General features: G+C 45.6%; 1 protein-coding gene across 1 annotated transcript in view; it reads right to left on the bottom strand.

Moving 5' to 3' along the window:
- Positions 1-25,599, bottom strand: part of LOC123757620 (centromere protein K) — an 84,837-nt gene that overhangs the window by 46,911 nt on the left and 12,327 nt on the right. Inside the window, exon 2 of the mRNA XM_045741435.2 lies at positions 665-795. Coding sequence (XP_045597391.1) covers positions 665-795 — 131 coding nt within the window. The remainder of the gene's footprint in view (positions 1-664; positions 796-25,599) is intronic.

Genomic DNA, 25,599 nt, shown 5'->3' on the forward strand with positions numbered 1-25,599 from the left:
AAATGGACACACAGAGGCAGACCCTGAGGAACTTGTGGAAGGTAACCCCAAGCTCCAAGGGCAGTACTTACAAGACACCTAGGGAAGGGAACCCTAGGCTCATGCAGCCCGAGTACTAAGGAATAACTCCTGGCTCTCGCACCCCTGGAGTACAGCAGCCACACACATGGCACAGCGCCACAAAAATACTGGAGCCAGAGCACACAACCGAGTCGATAGCATCAGCCTCAAGAACTGGGGTGTGGATCGCCGCCGCGGTAGGTCTGGGGCTGCCCCTTCCCCCTCCCGGGGAGGGGGGAAGAGGCTGCGCAGACAGCGGCGCAACGACGGATGACGTCATACTAGTTTGCTCGTTTTTGTTTGGGGAGTTCTATCCTCTCGTTCAGCTTTTTGGGTGCAATTTTCACCAGAAAAGGAGTTTGTTTTGGGACGCCTACCTTTCTGGGTGCCTAACCCGGTCGATAGCAGACATAGAATGCTTCCAATGACATGGGGGTTTCTATAGGCCATTGCTCCCCTTGCCTCTCTAGAGGGGGGCCAGGTTCTGGCTCATGGTCCCCAGTAGGTCCATAAGAACTTCATACACATAGCTGATGCCAGTCTGACATTAGCATATCAGCCTAGTAAGCTCCGGGGAGCCGTAGGGGCTCCCCACCAGAAATACCTTCTTTTAACTAATTCTAATTGGTCCTTTTCTGACTGTCTGACAAGTAATTGATCCAGCTTGTCATTAACAAGAGTTGCTTTCTTCAGCATTTCCTCATACATCCTTTTTCTTTCTTGTAATTTCATCACCTGGGAAAAAAAGAAAACTTTAATATAAACACTATCAGTATTTAATAAATGGTCAAAACCCAGACTACTACAGAAATGTTACTTTTGTACATTAATGTAGAGAAATGTCAGCAGTAATCTGCCACTCCAAGAAATACACAACTATCACCTAAGGCTAGTACCAAAAGCCACGCTAAAGAAAGTCACTCGTTAAGTATGTTTTACATATGTAAATATGAAAAATATTCATATGGAAACAATAGGCTTTATATTGAACCACCCACCACTATGTGGTTCAATCAGCCTTGCATACAATGGGGGTATTAGGCTGGGGCCCCGGCTTCCAAAAATAAACTCTGGTCAGGGGTCAAGGCAGATTCCAATTGCTGTATGGAATATGGGAGAAATAAATCAGAAACAGAAGAATTTGGAAGTGAGCAAAATGCTTTTTAACCACTTAACTGCGCCAACCGAGTTTTCTCGGTCGGTGGGAAACTGCGCCAACCGAGAAAACTAGTTTTGATTTTTCGTAACCAATTCTAAATGTGTACGAGGTTGGTTGTGTACGAAATAGACTCTTAGGACCTCCAGTGAGAGGCAGCCATCTTGGGAAAAAATCCCAGAATGCCCTAGGGCTGCTGGCTGGGTTAGTACTGAATGAGCAACCATGGGTGGCGCACGCGACTCTGGCTCCCAAACACCTGTCCTACGTGGTGTTGAAAGTTAATGCTCTGTCGGTGAAATTCAAACCTTATTGTTTGAAGAACATAAGGTTCATAATATTGGAGAAGCCAGGCGCAATAAGGACCTAACACAAAGGTCGGATGCAAGTGATACAGCACCTATGAGGACGATATAGCGAGCGTATCCAGTTGAAGCTCTGAGCGTCACCCTTGCAATCCTATGCTATTTATTTAGATAATACTTAGATGAATCGTTTTCTGCATTCAGTGATGATGCATCTGATACAAATAGCATAGACGAACAGTGTTAGCGGCTTCCATGGTGGTGTTTTCATAGTTATTTTCAATACTGCCTTATGCTTTACAAGCTTGGCTACATACAACCTACAAGTACTAAAGCCAAGGGTGTACGTGAGTGCGTTATTTGCAAGCACACAGAATGAAGAAACAGGAAGCGAAAATTTATCTGTACCTGGTGCACTGAGAGCGAAGTCGCGCTGTGTACCATGGGCTACTTCGTTGATTATTATTCACTTCCGAAGTACTGATTGTGTAATACAGTGCGTTACTGTGTAAATAGTGTGTGAAACTGTACATATTGTAATTTTAGTGATTTTTTAACAGGTAATATTGCGACAATAAACATTTATTGTGGACACATTACTGACACATGTATCACAGTTCCATGGAACATTATGAACGTTCTACTGTATACATATTGTAAAGGACACAAATATGCATCATATACGATAAAAAAACAAATAAAACCGCATTGGAAATACATAAAGCAAATAATTGAAAATATGTTTGTGGCAACACCCGGTGCTTGAATAGCCCGCGCGACCGTGTCTGGGCGAGTCACGCACAGGCGACCAGGCCCTGATGACGTCACTGCGCATCTTGTCCACGTCCCTACAGCCAAAGTAAGTGGAATTTGGTACTTATTTTTACATAGACATGTTCAGGGAAGGGAATTTATCCTTTTACGAAGAAAAAAGAATTTTTTGGGAACACTTCATTTCATGCGCACTGGGGGAATTTCTCAATAAACTCCACTCAGCACGGTGGTTAAGAATGGTAAAATAAAATAATACTGTAATGAAGAATGCAATAGTACAAATATTTTAAGAAAATAAATGAAAGAAAAAGAGAGCATTATGGAAGGATTTTGCCCCTTAACCACTGTGCTGCTTGCCTTCCAAATACGGCACCCCTCTATGCACAGGAAATAAATTCTCGGGAAAAAAATCTTTTTGCTTTTGAAAATGTTAAATACCCTTCCCTGATCACAGATATGTAAAAAAAGAATCAAAATTGTAATTACGTTGGCCGCAATGGGGTCCAGAAAATGGCGTGTGATGTCATAATTTGGCAGTTGCCAGTGACGTAGACTTCCGAACCCAGTCGCCCGCCAGCTTCAACATGAATGAGTTGCCACAAATTTTTTTTGTCCATTTTTTGCGTACATTTCCAAATACATTTGTTTTGTTTTTTCTTGCCAATCCTATGTATAATGAACATGTACACAATATTATGATAGTAGAACATCCATACTATCCCAAGACACTGTGTTATGTGTGTCTCAAATGTGTCCACATATATTGCTCATATATCCAATGTTTCATATTCATTTAAGTATATTTACAACATATTTACACACTATACACTATCACATATTATATACATTCACCATCAATACACTCAGAACTCCACGAGTGTGAGCTGCCACACCCAGCCAGCCCTCCCTCACTCCTCCAACACCTAGCTTACTCCTTGCACATTACTAGCCATCATTGCTCCTCCCACCATACTGTTATTGTTTTTATTACACTATTTACACACGTTACATATACATATCTACATGTTTTATTCACCATAATTATGCAAGTAAGCCAGTATTGTGTCCAAACAGCATAGTGGCCACCATACACTGCATGAGAAATCACACAGCAGCCAGCAGATGATGCTACGAGTACGATGCCACCTCCCTCACCAAAATGGCTCCTCCCAACATACTCCTGTTGCTGTTATAACACTATATACACACACTGTATATACCCATGTACATATGTGTTCACCATAGCGAACCACTAAGCTAGTATGGTGAGCAAAACAAGAGTGGCTGCCACACACACAGTGACACTATCTGGATTCACTCCCTCCCTCCCTCACCACACCTTCTCCCACAATACTACACATAGCGCTAATTATCACCACAATCCTGCTATTATCAAAATCCTGGTCACTAAATCCTGTAAATGAATAACTGACCACAAGTTTATTTTGTAAAGTAACATATAAAGTCGTTTGACGATTCCTAGATGGACAAAATAATGCTGTGGTTCTGTGGCTAGTGCTGTGAACATGGTGAACAGCATTGATGCACTGATATTTGAACATTGTGCACAGTCATTATCACATTCAGGTTCTTCTGTAATACTATCATGGCTAAATAATACCAGTTATATATATACTTTGACCACAGCATTAGGCGATGCTGTGGTCACAAGCTGAACAACAGTGCTGCGAGCTCTCGCTGCGTGCACCAGCCTTGGTTGTTCACTCAGTACTAAGGCTCTGAGTACTGAGTACTGAGTACAGAAAAATTGAAAATATAAAAACAGAAACCACGTACAAAATGCAGGCAAATCATAACATAGAACGAAAAGGCAATGTAAAGGACCTGGGTGTACTCATGTCGGAAGACCTTACCTTTAAAGAACACAATAAAGTAGCCGTCACAACTGCAAGAAAAATGACAGGTTGGATAACAAGAACTTTTCACACTAGAGATGCTATACCGATGATGATACTTTTCAAAACGCTTGTGCTATCTAGAGTGGAGTACTGCTGCACAATGACAGCCCCTTTCAAAGCTGGAGAAATTGCTGACCTAGAGAGCGTGCAGAGATCCTTTACTGCTAGAATCCACTCAGTAAAACATCTAAATTACTGGGACCGACTAAAGAGCCTAAATCTGTACTCCCTTGAGCGCAGGCGGGAGAGATACATAATAATTTACACTTGGAAAATAATTGAGGGGCTGGTCCCAAACCTGCACACAGAAATAACACCACATGAGACCAGAAGACATGGCAGGATGTGCAGAATACCCCCGTTGAAAAGCAGAGGTGCAACAGGTACTCTGAGAGAGAACTCTATCAACATCAGAGGCCCGAGACTGTTCAACACGCTTCCACTACACATAAGGGGCATAACTGGCCGACCCCTCACAGTGTTCAAGAGAGAACTGGATAAGCATCTCCAAAAGATACCTGATCAACCAGGCGGTGATTCGTACGTCAGGCTGAGAGCAGCCGCGTCCAACAGCCTGGTTGACTAGTCCAACAACGAGGAGGCACTCTCAGAGTACTCACACCCAGGATTGTTGCCCACAATTTTTGTTTAAAATGGCATCTGTTTACAAGAGCCCTGAGGAAGCTGATGTGAACCCCATATAGCCGTGGGGGTTTTGAATCTTACTCTAAAAATATAAGATCCTGGAGGCGCGTTGTGCACCCCCTGTCGAGCGCCTGCAGGTGCGTTGCGCAGTTCAGTGAATAATGAGCACTTTTTTTTATTATGCATGAAATTTACTCATTGATGTTCAAGGTACTTGTGCAAGAAATTCAAGTTTGAAAAAGTAAAGGTGGTCACTTATGGCTTATTCATGAAATGATGATAGAAGTGAGAATATAAACAGTTTCTGTGGGGAGCTCAGGAGCTCTGTGGGGTTCTGAAGCTATCTAAAATGATGTCTGCTATATTAGTTTGGGGTCATCAGTCACAGGAATTCTTATGCCTACCAGAAACAACGAGCCAGAACCTTGGTCCCCTCAAAAAGGGACAGGGAGCAATGGCCTATGAGCACTTTACATTTAAAGAACAGTATGTCATAATTGCCATCAAATGAGAAAGGGCCCAGAAAGGTAGGTCAATCAAAACAGACCACTGTCTAGTTAACCTGTGCAATCTACATCCCAAAAGATCAAAATAACTACCCTAGAAAAAAACAAACAAGCAACCCTTCATGCGACAAGCACTTCCACTTGTTAGTGCTACCCACTTCCCCCCATAGGGGAGGAGTGGGAGCTGGCAGCTCACCATGCCAGTTCTTAAACTGATGTGCTGGTGGTCAGTTCAGTCACCTCTTGCCTCAAGTTCCTGTTTTGGATTTCTGCCCTGTGTGGCAGTTCCAGCTGTGTGTGTGGTGTGGTGGCCAGGTGTCTTAGTGTACAGGAGCAGCATACGCCTAGGGTGACCTTCCCTAGGTACTCTTTAGAGTACCTAGGGAACCCTTGCGTGTCAGGGTTATCGTTCCTGGGATGTTTGGGAATCACTCCCTGTTATGGCTTCACTTAGCCAGTAACTGGGTTCTTTACTTATCAAACTGTATATTGGGCCTTAGTGCCTTTTCTTACTTGACCCCTGTGTCATATGTAAGTTAGTATGAGCTGGCAGTAATAGTCAATTTAAAGGAAAAGGGGGGTTAACAACACTAAACAGAACCATCACAATGTGTAGTTCTAAATTATATATACACGTATGTACATGATATAACACTGCAGGTGTCACTTTCGCACAGGACACTATAAAACTTCAGAATCTTTTTTCCAGGTGAGTCCACTTCTGTGTTCTATCGAACACCCCCCACCGAGGTTCCCTCCCTGAGTCTGTCTTCTATAGTCCTCACACCGGCGAGTTCACCTTTATCAGTAAATCATGTGTCAGTCCTACACAGTGTTATCATGGTGCTAAAACACCATTTCTACTCTCCAGCAACACACTAGCAGAGGTCTTCAGCAAAACACTGGCAGGGATCTCCAGCAACACACTGGCAGGGGTCTCCAGCAACAAACTGGCAGGGGTCTCCAGCAACACAGAGGCAGACTTCCACACAGGCTTCAATTATAACAAGACTTAACAGACGGACATTGTTCCCAATACTTCACTAAATATCAAAGACAACTCACAGTCTGCACCGACTCGGCCACTTGTTCCCACTGCAACACATCTGGAGTTCGGGATTGCCCTGGGTGAACTGATCCCTGTCGATCAAGATACCACCCACATCATTTCAGACGAGTAAAATTTGATTACTAAGAAAGAAACTACACAGAGGTCAATAAGATCACAGTCTTCCACCGGGAAACATGAAACTGGGGTCGGGTGCTTGATAATGTCTTCGCCCTTGGGGTACGACGGGGCCCTAGGGCTTTCCGTCTTGCCCCGGAGAGGGAAGTGTTATTACCAATCCATCCTTCGAATAGACAGTACATTTCAATACTAAATGTAATAAGTACAATCCTGACTATCAGCATAGTACATAAATACACTTAATCGCCAGCATCTGAAAACCTGAAAAGTTTTCCTGAAAAGTTGTATAGAAAACCACGACCTAACCTAACTTTGGGAGTGTAGGAGGACAAGGATGTAAATAGCATTTATAGTTTCTTAATTACAATTAGTACTTAACCTATAGCTATATTGATATTACAATTTTATAAAACTAATAAAACAAAACTAAAGTCTTTCAATAAATTATAAAGTAACTCAGGATATTTTCAAATTTTGTATAAAATCTCTACTGTTTAATAAAACTAAAAAAGATATTCTTTATATTTAAAACTTGTGTATATAGAATTTAACACAAAAACTTCAACCTAAAAATTTTGAGTGTGTTAACAGGAAATGAGGAGAATATATGGGAAGGTAAATGTAACAGCACAATTAAGTGTATTTATGCACTATGCAAAAAGTCAGGAATGTACTTATTACATTTAATATTAAAACGGAATGTCTATTCGGAGGATGGGTTGGTTATTACGTGGGTAGGGAACAGCTAGCTTACTTCAATGCAGCGGCCGATATATCTCTCTCTGACGGCCAGTTTGTTAGTTGTGTCTTTGGGGTTTTTTATTTTAATTTTCTTTTCATTCTCTGGAATTTTTGCTTTGTTTAGACAGAGGAGGTCTTTTTAGCTTCTTATTAGGCAAGCCTAGGTGGTAGTGCACCTCTGTTGCCCCCAAGATTTCACAGCTGCTACTGGAGGTCAGTTTGCATGCTACCTGACAAGGTTCTACTGGCTTAGCTGACCCCAGTGCCTGGGCTTCCCGTAGCGCTAATTCACCCTACGGGCCCTGGAAAACCCCCTGTGGGCTCGGTCGTACAATGGCTACTTTTTATGAGCCTGCTCTCGCCTTGAAGGTTATTTGTTGCCCCTGCATCAGGGAAATGATCATCCGTAACGCTGCCTGTTGGGTCGGGAACACCATCGACTCGGGGTCTTGCGGGCCTTGTTTCCCGCTTGTACAATACAGTACAACCTTGATTCAATGTACTATATAGGACCAACCCCAGTGTGTTGGAGCATTGGATGCTTTGCAAGAGGTGACCTTCAGGACGCGTTTGTGTCAGTGTCCTTCTTTTCTTGTACACAATAAAAATGCATTATCATATTATATACTGTACCTATATATTTTTACCCTACTAAAAAACCAGCGTTGAATGCAATGAAACGCCATTTTCTGGGTGAGCCCCGGAGGCTCCCTGGAGCTTATCGGGCTAATGTATGTTATATTAGACCGAGACATTAGCTAAGGAGTTCAGGCCTACCAGGGACCAGCGCCAGAACCTGGCCCCTTCAGAGAGGTTTCAGGGAGCAATGGCACTGGAAAACCCTCTTGTGGTTGGGGTTTTCCTTATCTGCCATCGACCGGGGTCAGGCACCCAGAGAGGTAGGCATGACAAAACAAACCCCACATGGTAAAAAAATAAAACAAAAAACCGAACAGAGAGGTAGAAACTCCCTACAATCCCAAGGAAACAAGCAAACAAGCAAACATTTACTGCCGCGCCGATTGTCGGTGCAGCCCTCCCCGCCCCGAGAGGGGTAAGGGGGAGCCCCGGACCTACCACGCCGGCTGCCAAGCTACAGTTCAGAAGTTAAGCTTCAACCAACGCGCAAAAACCGCCGACCGGTGGGAGGGAGGGTTGCCAGGGAGCCTCCGGGGCTCACCCAGAAAATGGCGTTTCATTACATTCAACGCTGGTTTTCTGTGGGGAGCCCCTACGGCTCCCTGGAGCTTCATACCCAAAGAGAAGGAAAAGAAAGGGCTAACCCGGGAGGCGGCCGCCACAAACTCCGCAACGCGAAGCCGAGACAACAGGATGCAACCTGCGACCCAAGGCAACAAGAACGCACAGGAGCAGACGCGCATAAAGAATGGGCGGCCAAGAACCTGTGCGACCCTCAAATCCCTGCACCCGAAATGAGCCCTAGACGTCACCAACACAGCAGCAAAAGCCCCCGGCCAAACCAATCAAGCATCAATAACCCAAGAACCCCTCCGGAAACCAGCCGTCGCCAGGACGGAGAGAGGCTGAACACTTACAAATCTACCACCAGTACCAAAGAGCAGAAACCTGAATCGAAGGGGCTACCACAAACTGAGAAGATAAGAAGGCACCCTGATCAAGGACCAGGACGGCGCAGGCGACGCATGAGCAGGCCGGAGGTGAAACAAAACACGAGAAAGCGTACGAAACGGGGCAGATGTGACGTCCACCCTGAATGCAAGCTGGAGCGGCTCCGACAGCGCCACACAAAAGAGGCAACAGTAAGAAACAACAAATAACCATAGTCCTGAAAACCCAAGAAAGAGCAAGACAACCCGATGCGAAAGAGAAGACAACGTACAAAGAGCAAGAAAAAGTGCATAGAAACACCAAGAACGTCATACTGTCGCCAAGACGAAGCTCACAGGTGGGACACCGTCAACAAGGCCACCTGAACACCACAGAGATGGTGGTACCCACGTCAAAATACCAGACGTGAAGAGCCGACGAGAAGGCCGAACCAGTCACGTACAGGACTGATCTGACCTGCTGAAAGAGGCGGAGCCGCTGGAAAACATGCTTGATAGGTTCGGACACCTATCAAGCAGCGTTTGAAAAGAAAACTGGGCTGGCCACCAAGGAACCATAAGGACTGCTCTCGCGGGATGGGCTGCAACCGAGCCAGAACCCGAAGCAACAGCTGGACCGGGAGAAGAGGAACAGGTACCCCCACCTCGACCAGTCTGCCGAAAAACATCCAACGTGAACGCCTCGCAGGTGGGTAGGGCGCCACATAAAATGGGCGACGCCTAGCCCACGCCGACTCGAAGACGTCCATGGCCAGGAGTCCATATGTCCGGCAGAGCCAACAAAACGAGTCGGCGACGACTGGCCAATCCGTGAACAGAGGAATGAACTGAGACAGCTGTCCGCCAGGACACAGGACACACCCCGGACATGAATCTCACGGTTAGCCAAACCCCGAGAATCCAGCAAACGAGCCACTCTAAGGAACCAACCCCAAAGGTCAACACCTAAGAGAAATCCTGTGGTTCCGGCAAGAACTGCAAGAGAACAGTCTGAATGGAGCTGAATGGTAGAGCACCGAGTGACCCAAACCCTCCGAAGCGCAAACCAGACAGCCACGAACTCCTAAACCGTGCTGTGAGCTCGACGGACGGACAGACTCCACCATCCCCGGCCGACCTGGTGAGCACTAGTCACCAAGCCCCAGCTGAGAGATGACCCGTCCGTGAACACATCGAGCAAAGGCTCGGGGAGGTGCCAAGGCACGGAACCCCGAAAACCCCAAAGAGGAAGCTGGTGACGCAGCACCAAAACAAGATCCCCGGAGGAACGAACCCAACGATTGCAAGAGGCGGAAGGGGAGTCTCCGAAGGAACCAAACAGATGCCGAAGCCAAACCCGACCCAGCGGGCAGACAAGCACGTCGAAGTTCAGACTCCCGCACAACCGCTCGAGCAACCCGGGACCCCCTCACGAACAGCCGAAGGCGGGACCACAGCCGCAGTAAGACTTCAGTAGGGGAAAGACAAAGAGTGGCCTAATAGCCCTAAACAAGGCCCAGGTCCGAATCTGGGACAGAAACAGATGGAATGGCCTCCAGATCACCAAGAAACCAAACCCAGCGATCTAGAAAGAACCACACCCCTGGCGAGCAGACAAGCGGACCGACTGGAAGCCCACACCAGCCAGTCGTCAAGGTAGGCCAGACACCGAATCTCAAGCAGACTCAGACAGGGCACCAAGATCCAGTAAAGATGCAAAAATACACCAAGTGCCAATAATTGACCTGGAGTTCCAGGGGCCACCATCCAGGCACCCGGCCCCAACAGAAGCTGGACAGGAGACAACAGTCCTCCGAGGAGGGCATATAAACCAGGGCACAGACTGAAGAAGTCCAGAAGAACCGCAGATTCGAAAGGCCCATGTCTGCAAAGAGCAGATGGGAACCCCAGAAGGATGGGGCGGATCGACCACGCCCAACGCACCCACCAAGATGACGTGACGAAGCGCAGGGAAAGAAGCTCACCCTGCCAGCTCTGAACCCCCCAAAGGGGGAGAAGCCGTCCACCGCCGCCACCAGAGGCCGGAAGACAACCAAAAGCACCCACCAACAGCAGGCCCATACGAGAGTCAACAGAGCAAGCTGCTCCCCCAGCACCCTGTCAACAGAGAAGGGAACAGAGCCCCTTCCGAAAGAAAAAGTACACATACACATATATACATATCATGTATATACAAATACACACAAGGTATGTTACACACACATAACTAATGATAATAAATGCATATAGTCCACCACCAAGCAACACATGGTCAAAGGAGGAGCTAGATAGTAAAAGAGAAGGTCTTATAACAATAATGAGAGAGATTATAGCGAGAGCGGATAACGATAGATCACGACTGTTGATAGTCGGTGACTTCAACTTGAAATCCATAGACTGGGAAGCATATGAAGCTAAAACAGAAGATTTTTGGACCTGTAAATTTGTAGACCTCATCCTGGAAACATTCTTGTATCAACATGTTAAACAAGCTACGAGGATGAGGGAGGGGGACGTTCCCTCCATGCTAGATTTGATATTTACCAGGAAGGAGGAAGAGATATTTGACATTCAGTACCTTCCTCCCTTGGGTAAAAGTGACCATGTCTTTTTGGGAATAAAGTATGCAATGTGTTAAAAGCTGGAAGAAAATAAGGAGGTTGAAGCAGTTGAAAAACCAGACTTCAGGAGAGGACATTATGGTGACCTTAGACATTTTTTTAGTGAGTATAATTGGAAAGACTTGATGCTGGGCAAGGAAGTGAATGAGATGTATGTCAAGTTTTGTGAAATATATGATAAAGGCACAAAAAAATTTATACCAAAACAGAGATGCAGAACTAGGAAACAGGATTGGTTCAATAGAAATTGCGAGAGGGCTAGAGACCAAAAGACACAAAAATGGAATCAATACAGGAAGAGGCCGAACCCCCAAACATACCAGCGAAACAAAGATGCGAGAAACAACTACACGGCAGTGAGGAGAGAGGCAGAAAAAAATTTTGAAAAAGGGATTGCAGACAAATGTAAAACAGAACCAGGTCTATTCTATAAATTCATAAACAACAAATTGCAGGTAAAGGATAATATTCAGAGGTTGAAAATGGGAAATAGATTCATGGAAGAGGAAAAGGAAATGTGTGAAACACTAAACAAAAAGTTCCAAAGTGTGTTTGTACAAAATGAAATCTTTAGGGAACCAGATACAATAAGAATTCCAGAGAACAACATAGAGCACATAGAGGTGTCTAGAGACGAAGTGGAAAAAATGCTCAAGGAGCTAAGTAAGAACAAAGCAGTTGGTCCAGATGGAGTTTCACCATGGGTTCTGAGAGAATGTGCACCTGAGCTCAGCATTCCACTTCAACTGATTATTCAGGCATCCCTGTGTACAGGAGCTGTAGCTGATGTGTGGAAAAAGGCTAACATAGTTCCAATCTACAAAAGTGGAAACAGGGAAGACCCCCTTAATTATAGACCTGTATGATTGACAAGTGTAATAGTCAAAATATTGGAAAAAATAATTAAAACTAAATGGGTAGAACACTTGGAGGAAAACGATATAATATCAGACAGACAGTATGGTTTTCGATCTGGAAGATCCTGTGTAACGAACTTGCTCAGTTTTTATGATCGAGCCACAGAGATTTTACAGGAAAGAGATGGTTGGGTTGACTGCATCTATCTGGACCTAAAAAGGCTTTCAACAGAGTTCTACATAAGAGGTTGTTCTGGAAACTGGAACATATTGGAGGAGTGACAGGTAAGCTACTAACATGGATGAAAAATTTCCTAACTGACAGAAAAATGAGGGCCATAATCAGAGGAAAAGTATCGGATTGGAGGAATGTCATGAGTGGAGTACCTCAGGGTTCAGTTCTTGCACCGGTAATGTTTATTGTCTACATAAACGATCTACCAGTGGGAATACAGAATTACATGAACATGTTTGCTGATGATGCTAAGATAATAGGGAAGATAAGAAACTTAGATGATTGTCATGCCCTTCAAGAAGACCTGGACAAAATAAGTATATGGAGCAACGCTTGGCAAATGGAATTTAATGTGAATAAATGCCATGTTATGGAATGTGGAATTGGAGAACATAGACCCCACACAACCTATAAATTATGTGAGAAATCTTTAAAGAATTCTGATAAAGAAAAGGATCTAGGGGTGGTTTTAGATAGAAAACTGTCACCTGAGGACCACATTAAGAACATTGTGCAAGGAGCCTATGCTACACTTTCTAACCTTAGAATTTCTTTTAAATACATGGATGGAGAAATACTAAAGAAATTGTTCACGACTTTTATTAGACCAAAGCTGGAATATGCAGCGGTTGTATGGTGCCCATATCTTAAGAAGCACATCAACAAACTGGAAAAGGTGCAACGACATGCCACTAAGTGGCTCCCAGAACTGAAGGACAAGAGCTACGAGGAGAGATTAGAGGCATTAAATATGCAAAAACTAGAAGACAGAAGAAAAAGAGGTGATATGATCACTACATACAAAATAGTAACAGGAATTGATAAAACTGATAAGGAAGATTTCCTGAGACCTGGAACTTTAAGAACAAGAGGTCATAGATATAAACTAGCTAAACACAGATGCCGAAGAAATATAAGAAAATTCACTTTCGCAAACAGAGTGGTAGATGGTTGGAACAAGTTAGGGGAGAAGGTGGTGGAGGCCAAGACCGTCAGTAGTTTCAAAGCGTTATATGACAAAGAGTGCTGGGAAGACGGGACACCACGAGCGTAGCTCTCATCCTGTAACTACACTTAGGTAATTACACACATGCATATGAACATACACATGTGCACACACACACACAGTGTACACATGTACATGCGTACACACACACATACCAGCGATACAAAGATGCGAGAAACAACTATACAGCAGTAAGGAGAGAGGCAGAAAGAAATTTTGAAAAAGGGATAGCAGATAAATGTAAAACAGAACCGGGCCTATTCTACAAATTCATAAACAACAAATTGCAGGTAAAGGATAATATCCAGAGGTTGAAAATGGGAAACAGATTCACGGAAAATGAAAAGGAAATGTGTGAAACATTAAATGAAAAGTTCCAAAGTGTGTTTGTACAAAATGAAATCTTCAGAGAACCAGACACAATAAGAATTCCAGAGAACAACATAGAGCGGATAGAGGTGTCTAGAGATGAAGTGGAAAATATGCTAAAGGAGCTCGGGAGGAACAAAGCAGCTGGCCCAGATGGCGTTTCACCATGGGTTCTGAGAGAATGTGCATCTGAGCTCAGCATTCCACTTCACCTGATCTTTCAGGCATCCCTGGGTACAGGAATCGTAGCAGACGTGTGGAAACAGGCTAACATAGTTCCAATCTACAAAAGTGGCAGCAGGGAAGACCCCCTCAATTATAGACCTGTATCATTGACAAGTGTAATAGTGAAAGTATTGGAAAAGCTAATCAAAACTAAATGGGTAGAACACCTGGAGAGAAATGATATAATATCAGACAGACAGTATGGTTTTCGATCAGGAAGATCCTGTGTATCGAATTTACTCAGTTTCTATGATCGGGCCACAGAGATATTACAGGAAAGAGATGGCTGGGTTGACTGCATCTATCTGGACCTAAAAAAGGCTTTTGACAGAGTTCCACATAAGAGGTTGTTCTGGAAACTGGAAAATATTGGAGGGGTGACAGGTAAGCTTCTATCATGGATGAAAATTTTTCTGACTGATAGAAAAATGAGGGCAGTAATCAGAGGCAATGTATCGGAATGGAGAAATGTCACAAGTGGAGTACCACAGGGTTCAGTTCTTGCACCAGTGATGTTTATTGTGTACATAAATGATCTACCAGTTGGTATACAGAATTATATGAACATGTTTGCTGATGATGCTAAGATAATAGGAAGGATAAGAAATTTAGATGATTGTCATGCCCTTCAAGAAGACCTGGACAAAATAAGTATATGGAGCACCACCTGGCAAATGGAATTTAATGTTAATAAATGTCATGTTATGGAATGTGGAATAGGAGAACATAGACCCCATACAACCTATATATTATGTGAGAAATCTTTAAAGAATTCTGATAAAGAAAAAGATCTAGGGGTGGTTCTAGATAGAAAACTATCACCTGAGGACCACATAAAGAATATTGTGCAAGGAGCCTATGCGATGCTTTCTAACTTCAGAATTGCATTTAAATACATGGATGGCAATATACTAAAGAAATTGTTCATGACTTTTGTTAGGCCAAAGCTAGAATATGCAGTTGTTGTGTGGTGCCCATATCTTAAGAAGCACATCAACAAGCTGGAAAAGGTGCAAAGACATGCTACGAAGTGGCTCCCAGAACTGAAGGGCAAGAGCTACGAGGAGAGGTTGGAAGCATTAAACATGCCAAAACTAGAAGACAGAAGAAAAAGAGGTGATATGATCACTACGTACAAAATAGTAACAGGAATTGATAAAATCGACAGGGAAGGATTCCTGAGACCTGGCACTTCAAGAACAAGAGGTCATAGATTTAAACTAGCTAAACACAGATGCCGAAGAAATATAAGAAAATTCACCTTCGCAAATAGTGGTAGACGGTTGGAACAAGTTAAGTGAGAAGGTGGTGGAGGCCAAGACCGTCAGTAGTTTCAAAGCGTTATATGACAAAGAGTGCTGGGAAGACGGGACACCACGAGCGTAGCTCTCATCCTGTAACTACACTTAGGTAATTACACTTAGGTAATTACGAGCAGCGCCGCATGTCTGCGCAGCTCCCCCCTCCCCGGGAGGGGGAAGGGGGAGCCGGCGATCCCCGCCCCAGTTCTGAGGCTGGATATCAAAACCGCGAAAAAACCCGCCGACCGGAGAGCGGGAGGGTGCCGGGGAGCCTCCGGGACTCACCCAGAAAATGGCGTTTCATTACATTCAATGCTGGTTTTCTGGGGGGAGCCCCTACGGCTCCCCGGAGCTACTTCACCAAAGACTACCTAAGAAAACAAGGGGACATACCCGGGAGGCGGTCGGTGAACCACTCCTCAATACGAAGTCGAGACAACAACCCAAGGATCCCTCCGGAAAGCAGCAGGCACATCATTTGCCAGAAAAAAGGGAGAACGGCCGCAGACGAAGAAACCTATGACCACAACCATAGGAGCCAAAAACCACTGCGCCTGAGAAGAGCAAGAAGCCCTGCCACACGACCCCCAGAGGCTAATGCCAACAAAAAAAGAAAAGCCGAGGCAAAGCAAACCTGACCCCAAGGAGCCACAACCACCAAGGAGAAGAAAAACAGGAGAGCACCCTGTCCAAAGACCAGGACAACACAGGCAGTGCATAAGCAGGCCAGAGGTGAAACAACGCACGATACAGCCTGCAAAACGGCACAGAAGGCATATCGAAACCGAAAGCTAGCAGCAGAAAGCTAGCAGCAGAAACCAAGGTGCCAGACCCAGGAACGGCCCCAAGTGCCTCTACATCCTCCGTAAGCCAATCCTATGACAGCCCCAGAAGGGAAAAGAAAACGCAGGACCAAAACGAAAATGCCACAAGCGTGCAAGTCCACCGTCACAAGTGCAGCTGACAAGGAAGGAACCAGCATAAGGAGCCGCCCCGCACCAACATCCAGCAAAAGGGCAGGAGCGAAAAGACTCATTAAGAGGAGCAAAATCGCCCCCAGGAAAACGAGTAGCGCCGAGACAGCGTGAAGAGAAGAGATATGCACAAAAGAACAAGAAGGCCAAACACCCAGAAGCTGCCAGGAAGAAGACCCACAAGCCCTAGAAAGGACCAGAGGGAAGCTCAACCGAATGACGACAGACGTACCAGAAAACGGGAAGGAGCAAAACCGTCCCGAACCTTCGAGAACAAAAAGATGCAAACACAAAGGACGAAGGTGGGGGACATGACGGAGAAGGCCCGTCCCGGAAAAAAGGGGCGAAGACCGTAGAAAAGCACCCACAGACAGGACGGAAACAACGGGCACAATGGACAAGGAAACGAAGCCCAGGGAGGGGCCGACACCCACAGTGTACGTGCGGAGAGGAGGGAACGGAAAAACCCCACACCACAAAACTGCAAGTCCCGCCCAGAGGGGTAGAAACACCCCGGCGGGGACCAACGGGGCCTGAGGCCCCTCACGTTAGCCCCACCCCAGCCCCGGGAACCCACCCTGCAGGCCCCGGGGCCGAGCTGTCCCCTCAAAGCCCAAGCGTCAAGAAAAACCCCGGGGCAGTCGTGAAAAACACGAAGGAAGGGAGGCCACTAGGCTCTGGAACTTGAACCGAAACCGGAGGATAGGCGAGGGGCGAGACGAAGACCCCAAGCTCATCCCCAGCCAGCACAATGAGGCGAGGACAAGACAGAGAATCCAAGGAACACGGAAAAACCAGGCCCGGCACAGCAAGACCGGCAAGAAAGGAGAGCCCCAGAGGGAGCACGGAAGGGCCGAACATAATGCCACAACCAACCCCGACACGCAGCTGCAGTACCAAAACCGCAGCAAAACGTCACCACACTCCCCGAGGAAGGGACAGAGAAGATAGATAAATCGTACACGAGTAGCACACAAGGGGACACAGGCAGAAACCGAGCACCCAACTGAGCCACAGGGACGGTAGAAGAAACGTGTGCAGTGTAACAGGCAATCAAAGGAAAACATTAGGGAGCCCAACATGGGCTGACCCCATACACAGCCCCAAGAGCAGAGACGAGAGCGCCCATAAAGCACAGAATCCGCCCGACAGGCAAACGACAGGGGAGAGGCGGAACCAAAGAGCCGGAACCCAACCTGCAAGCACAAGGAGGCGAACACAAAACCTCCGACAGAGGAAAACGTACTACCAAACAGGCACCCCCACCGTTGCACTGCGGAACAAGGAGAAGGCGGGGCCCCGAACTCAAGCAAGGTTAGACAAGCATAGGAGAGGGGCAGGAGGAGTACAGGCAGGAGCCGCCTCGGAAGGGCCAAGAGGCCACCCGCAGACACCTGGGAACCGAGGAAGGAATCAGGTGGAGAGAACAAGAGCTGCCCAGTATGGGCTAATAGCCCTGCAGTAGGCACCTCGGGTGATACGGTCCACGTTCTCAAGTACGCACGTACACCCATTCCTACTCCCAAAAACAAAATCAGCGGCAGGACGAAGGAGACGCCAAACTGCACCAACTCACCTGCAGAACATAGGCGCTGAAGGGCCATGAAGCAAGCTTTCGAGTTCATATCTGCTGGAGGCAGCCAGGGTGCCCATGCTGGAGAGGAAGGGAGCAGCGAAGGAGGCTCCCCACCCTAGAACGCAGGGAAAAACCTCGTGACTTCCCCACAGCGGCACCCCAGAACACCCTCAAAGCAACGGGGCTCGGATTGGATTAAGAAAAGAGCGAGAGGCGAAGCCCCCCCCCCCTCCCCGAGAAAATGGATGAAGAACACGTGTGCACACCGCCCGGAACCAAAACAAACTCCCACGGCGCATGCGCAGGACGTGAAAGAAAAGTAGCCCAACCAGGCGAGAAATAGCCCAACCGGGCGAGAAGTAGCCCAACCGGGCGAGAAGTAGCCCAACCGGGCGAGAAGTAGCCCAACCAGACGAGAAGTAGCCCAACCAGGCGAGAAGTAGCCCAACCAGGCGAGAAGTAGCCCAACCAGGCGAGAAGTAGCCCAACCAGGCGAGAAGTAGCCCAACCAGGCGAGAAGTAGCCCAACCAGGCAAGAAGTAGCCCAACCAGGCAAGAAGTAGCCCAACAAGGCGAGAAGTAGCCCAACCGGATACAAGGAGCCCAACAAGGCGAGAAGTAGCCCAACTGACGACAAGCAGCCCAACTGGCGACAGTAACCCAAACTGCTACAAGGAGCCCAATGGTGACAAGGAGCGCAAACGGCGACAAAGGAGTGCAAACGGCGACAAAGGAGCGCAAACGGCTACAAAGGAGCCCAAACGGCTACAAAGGAGCCCAAACGGCTACAAGGAGCCCAAACGGCTACAAGGAGCCCAAACGGCTACAAGGAGCCCAAACGGCTACAAGGAGCCCAAACGGCTACAAGGAGCCCAACCTGTCCAGAACAGAAGGAACCAGTATGGAGGCAAACTCCGGGATACGCAGGAGGCAAGCTGCAAAAGTCAACCGCACCGCAGGCGAAGAGATGCAGTTAGCCGAAAACCTCCGGAAGACTGAACCGAAGAAACCACAGGGACACGGAACCGAACCCGGGGAGGAGCAGAGCCCAAGCCCAAACCGTACGCAGAGGGGGGAAAGAAAACCCCACTCCTCGCAACAGTAAGCCCCGCTCAGAAGGACGGAAATCCAGGAAATCCTACCCTGCAATGCGCAAGCTGCCTGCACCCACGGGAATTCATCAGCAGACTGGGCGAATGGAGTCACGAACAAGCAACAAAGCTCGCAGGACTCAGGGTCGAATGTATCACCGACCCAACAGGCAGCATGATGGAGGCAAAAACAAGGAGTCACCCTGAGACAAAGGGCCAGAGCAACCCTCAACTCGCACAAAGCGAGAGGGAACGCAAGGGTCTCCACTATCGGACACGAGAGCCCCCGGGGGGTTTTCCAGGGTCCCTGGACTGGGTCTGCTAAGGGTTATCCCAGGCAGGGCACTACTAACCGGCGCCGCAAACTACCAAGCAAACTACTAAAGCTGAACCCACTGGACGTGTCCACTCATGAGGGCGAAGCAGGGGGGTGCCACCACACAAATGAACCTAATATAAGGGGGGGGGGGGACACAAGGCAGACCCCCCTACCAGGCAAAACAAATATAAAAGAAAAACCACACAAGTGGACAACGTACCCAGAGGGAACAGAGACGGCCGCTGTCATAGGTGAAAACTAGCTACGCAGTATCCTGCGCCCCACCAGTGCTGTAACTACCACTTACCCCAAGGTAAACAAGGGAGTAAAACCCCCAAACCTTCGGGGCGGTCAAACGCCAAGCAGCGAAAAGCCAACAGAGATAGACCCAAGGCGACTTGTGGAAGGCAACCCCAAGCCCCAAGGGCGGTACTTACAGGGCACTCAGGAAAGGTGACCCTAAGCACATGCAGCCCGAGTACCTGAGAATACTACTCCCAGCTTACACGACCACCGTAAGAGCAGCACTGCAAAAAAGTCACAGCACTGAGACAAGACCGGAGCTGGAGCCACACGACTGTGCATTATCCCATCAGCCGAGGAACTGAGGCAGGGATCGCCGGCGCGGGGGTCTGGGACTCCCCCTTCCCCCTCCCGGGGATGGGGGAGCTGCGCAGACATGCGGCGCGGCTCGTGTGAGGTCATACTTGTTAGTTCATTTTCCTGGGAGAGTTCTGTCCACTCATTTGTCAATTTTTGTTGTTAACCAGAATAGGGGTTTGTTTTGTGGCGCTTACCTTTCTGGGTGCCTGTCCCGGTCGATGGCAGATATAGAATGCTCCAAATCACATGTGCATTTCTATGGGCCATTGCTCCCCGTGCCTCTCTGAGGGGGCCAGGTTCTGGCTCGTGGTCCCCGGTAGGCCTAGAACTCCACCCATATCAACTGATGCAAAATAGTTAGGGTATCCATATCAGCCATGGATAGCTCCGGGGAGCCGTAGGGGCTCCCCCCCAGAAAATACTTATAAAGAACTGATTTATTAATCTTATTATTTCAAAGCCGTAGGTCACTGAACTGTGGCGACAAAAATCGAACAAAACAAGCATGGTGTTGTGTTCGATTTCCAGTAACATAAGTTTCTCTCAAATAATGGATTTATATCAAATTATATATTTTTGGGTTATATATTTAGTTTAGCAACATTATTACAATAATAAGTGCTATAAAAATACTTATTTTGGAACTGATTTATTCATTTTATTATTTCGAAGCCGTAGGTCATTGAACTATGGCGACAAAATTGAACAAAACAAACATGGTGTTGTGTGCACACGAATTAGACCTGTCCACTCACGCTGGACTTGTGAGCTGCCAATAACATGAATAATTTCTCAAATAGCAGGTATCTATCATATTACAGTATATTTTTTGTTTTATTTAGTTTAGTTTAATTAGAATAATAAAGTTATTAAAACACCAGTTTTAGAAATTATTTATTAATCTGAAACATTCAAAGTCATGGGTTATTGAACTATGACGACACAGTCGAAAGTGAGTGAAACCTCACTGTAAAGTGAAGTTTACAGTACAGTATTCCCTTATCTGTCCACCCTCACTCATCTTGTTTCATCACAGAAGATGTAAATAAGAAAATTTCAACACATAAGCTAGCTATTCACGCTTCAGCCTTTAACCCTTTAACTGCGCAACGCGCCTGCAGGCCCAGGCTTCGGGTGTGCAACGCGCCTCAGGGTGTTTTTATTTTTCACGTTCCATTCAAAACTCCCGTGGCTACATGGGGTTCACATCAGCTTCCTCAGGGCTCTTGTAAACAGACGCCATCTTTAAAAAAAATCATGGTCCACATTGCCGGGTGTGAGACCCCCAGTTGTGAGTGAGCAACCAAGGCTGGCGCTCGCAGCATGAGCGCACAGTTCTGCTGTTCAGCGTGTGACCACAGCATCGCCTAATAATGTCAAAATATATATATAACCTGTATTATTTAGCCATGATAGTATTATAGAAGAACCTGAGTGTGATAATGACTGGGTACAATGTTCAAATATCAGTGATTCAATGCTGTTCACGATGTTCACAGCGCTAGCCATAGCACTGATAGTATTATAGAAGAACCTGAGTGTGATAATGACTGGGTACAATGTTCAAATATCAGTGATTCAATGCTGTTCGCGATGTTCACAGCGCTAGCCATAGCACCACAGCATTATTTTGTCCATCTAGGAATCTTCAAACAACTTCTTAGGTTCCTTTTCAAAATAAACTTGTGGTCAATTATTCATTTACAGAAATTAGTGACTAGGATTGTGGTTATAATTAGCGTTGAGCGTAGTATTGTGGAAGGAGGAATTTTGGTGAGGGAGGGAGGGAGAGAATTGAGGTAACCTCACTGTGTGGCAGCCACTCTTGTTTTGCTCACAATACTAGCATCGTGGTTCGCTATGGGGAACACACATGTACATGGGTATATACAGTGTGTGTGTATATAGTGTAATAATAGCAACAGGAGTATGTTGAGTGGAGCTATGTTGGTGAGGGAGGTGACGTCGTAATCGTAGTGTCATCTGCTGTGTCATTTCTCATGCAGTGTATGGTGGCCACTGTACTGTTTGGACACAATACCGGCTTACTTGCATAGTTCTGGTAAATAAAACATGTAGATAAGTATATATAACATGTGTAAATAGTGTAATAAAAACAATAACAGTATGGTGGGAGGAGCAATGTTGGCGAGTAAGATGTTGGAGTGAGGGAGGGCCCTGTCTGGGTGTGGATGCTCACACTCACGATGTTCTGAATGTGTTGATGGTAAATGTATATAGTGTGTGACAGTGTATAGCGTGTACATATGTTGTAAATATACATAAATGAACATGAAACATTGGTGTGAATAACTGTATGATGGGAGGAGCAATGTTGGCGAATACAATGTTGGAGGAGTGAGGAAGGGCTGGCTGGGTGTGGCTGCTCACACTCGCGGTGTTCTGAATGTGTTGATGGTGAATGTATATAGTGTGTGAGAGTGTATAGTCTGTAAATAGATTGTATATACACATAAATTAGCATGATACATGGTAAATATGTGCAACATATGTGTACACAAGTGTCATGCACATAACAGTGTCCTCAGACAGTACGGATGTTTTACTGCCTTAATATAGTGTACGTGTTTATTATACATAGGATTAGCACGTAAAAACAAATTAAACGTATTTGGAACTGTACGCAAAAAATGAACAAAAATATATTCGCGGCAACTTGCGCGTTCCGCCCCGGGAGCTTACTGCAAGGGCACACGGGAAATGATGTCATGCGCCACCTTACGGACCCCATAGCAGCCAAACTAAGTACAATTTCAAAATTCCGTTGCTATACCCATATACAGGGAGGGGTTTTTGACACTCTCAGAACAAAAAAGAATTTTTTCCCGAGAATTTATTTCTTGCGCACTGGGGGGGGGGGGGTCATATTTATAGGCCGTGCAGTTAAAGGGTTAAATTAATTTACAAAGATACATGTGCAACAAATCAGTGAACGAAAATCATTGAAACTCAGTCGTTTACATCTGTGGACCACTCTGGTTGGTGTTTGGTTAATATGCTTTACTTGTTGTGTGGACCATTCTGGCTTGTGTTTGGTTTATATGGTTCACTTGTTGTGTGGTCCATTTGTGTGATCCAACTTGTCTTATGTAGGAATTATTAATTGTAGATAGAATGAGACAGTTTTCCACCACATTGTGAACTCTGTCCCAACATCGTAAGCTTGTGGACCACATGTGGACCCTTGTGCGGTTCACTTGTGTGGTCCACTTGTGTGGTCCACTTGTGTGATCGAACTTGTCATATGAGCGAATTATTAATTGTAATCTGTGATAGAATGGGAAAGTTTTCCACCAGTCTGTGAACTCTGTCTCGACATCGTAAGCAAATCTGAACATCCCCCTCTTCATCGAACCGGGTGAGTAAATCCGGCCTGAAAAGTGTGCGAACTAGCCCGGAGATTCGTTGAATCGGGGTACGTTGAATTAAGGTTGTACTGTGTAACCTTGATTCAACAAACCCTGATTCGTCGAATCTCCGGCTAAGTCGCGCACTTTTCAGGCTGGATTTACTTACCCGTTTTGACGTACTCTGGTTCGCCGGAGCAGGGTATGTGTGGATTTGCTTACAATGTTAGGACAGAGTTCATAAAGTGTGGAAAACTTTCTCATTCTATCACAGGTTACAATTAATAATTCCTTCGTATGACAAATTGGATCACACAAGTGGACAAGTGGACCATACAAGTGGTCCACAAGTGGTCCACAAGCTCAGGATGTTGGGACAGAGTTCACAGTGGTGGAAAACTTTCCCATTCTATCACAGGTTACAATTAATAATGCCTTCATATGACAAGTTGTATCACACAAGTGGACCACATTAACCAAACACAAGCCAGAGGGGTCCACCCAAGTGAACGACCGAGTTTCCATGATTTTCATTCACTGATTTATGGCACATGCATCTTTGTAAATTAATTTAAAGGCTGAAGCATGAGTAGCTAGCTACATGTGGTGAAATCTCCTTATAGACATTTTCTGTGATGAAACAAGATGAGTGAGGGTGGACAGATAAGGGAATACTGTACTATTTCCTTCATCTGTGTCATCATAGTTTAGTGACCCATGTCTTTGGAAGATTCAGATTAATAAATAATTTCTAAAACCAATGTTTTAATAGCTATTTATCATCATAATTATATTTATAAACTAAATAAAACCAAAAATATACAGTACTGTAATATGACAGATAACTGCTATTTTAAAAATTATTTATTAGCACAACAACTCCAGTGCGAGTGGACAGGTCTAATCCATGTACACACAGCACCATGTGTGTTTCGTTCGATTTCATCGCCACAGTTCAGTGACCTACGGCCTCAAAATAATAAAATAAATAAATCAGTTCTAAATTAAGTATTTTTTATAGCTCTTATTATCCTAATAATACAGTGGAACCTCTATTAACGAGTGGCTCTATTAACGAGTTTTTCCAGTAACGAGCAAGCCACTCGCAGCAAATTTGTCTCTATTGACGAGCTCGCCTCTATTAACGAGTGAAACCACATGGCGCTTCCTAGCGTCTCGCGGGTTCTCGCAAATTCTCGGACGCCTCCGACGCCAGTGTTGTTGTTGTATCTCACACGACAAGCATCCCTCTGGATTTATTTGAGCTTTTCTTTGGGTTTTTAGTGGTTTTGCGACTACAATTTGTAACACACGATGTCTCCAAAGAAGCTGCTTGCTAAAGATAGTGTTGTCAAGAGGAAGAAAGACACAATTACTGTGGATTTAAAGAAGGAAATTATAGCAAAGCATGAGTGTGGTGTCTGTGTGATTGATCTCACAAGGAAGTATGGCAGGTCCTCATCAACAATTTACACCATTAGTAAGGGAATGAGGAGGTAAGGGAGGATGCTGCCTCTTCCACTGAGATCAGGAAAGTGTTTGGAATGTTTGAAAAGGTGAACGCATTCTTGGAAAAGCTGCTCTGATAAAGCAGTGACAACCCGGTGTGTGAAAATGTTTAATTAATTTATCACTTTGTGATAACACTTTATGAAAGTGTTATCACTTTCGCAGGTATATGTTGCTTGAATGTAACACACTTTTTTTCTCTTGAATGCACCCAAACATCGCGCTCAAGCGTCATTTGAGCAAATATTTCTATAAAATCCAATTCTTATCCTACCGACTTGGGGATTGTATACATGTTTGCCATGAAATTTCCGTTTTCTTTAATAACCACATTGCCTATTTGAGAAAACGGCATTGTATTGTATCTTCGTGGTAAGACTATTATATTGTTGACACGAGTGTAATCAACGTAGTTTTTTATTTGGTGCTGGTCTAACGCATCCTTGTGTGACATTTGAAATGAAATTTGGGTGAAATTCCCAAGAAGAGAGAGTCCGCCTGACTCAGAGGTGGATTCTCCTTCCACACCATAACCCCTCTCCTTCTTCCCACCTCTCTATCGTCTCCCTCAAGCCAGCAACTACTCCTCATAAGGTAAAGTAAATATTAAAACACTACAACAAAACATTTATATTTACATGTGCAGTATTATATTTACATAAAAAAAAGTCATACAAGTATG

The sequence above is a fragment of the Procambarus clarkii genome, chromosome 19 (assembly GCF_040958095.1).
Source record: "Procambarus clarkii isolate CNS0578487 chromosome 19, FALCON_Pclarkii_2.0, whole genome shotgun sequence".
NCBI classification, from domain to species: domain Eukaryota; kingdom Metazoa; phylum Arthropoda; class Malacostraca; order Decapoda; family Cambaridae; genus Procambarus; species Procambarus clarkii.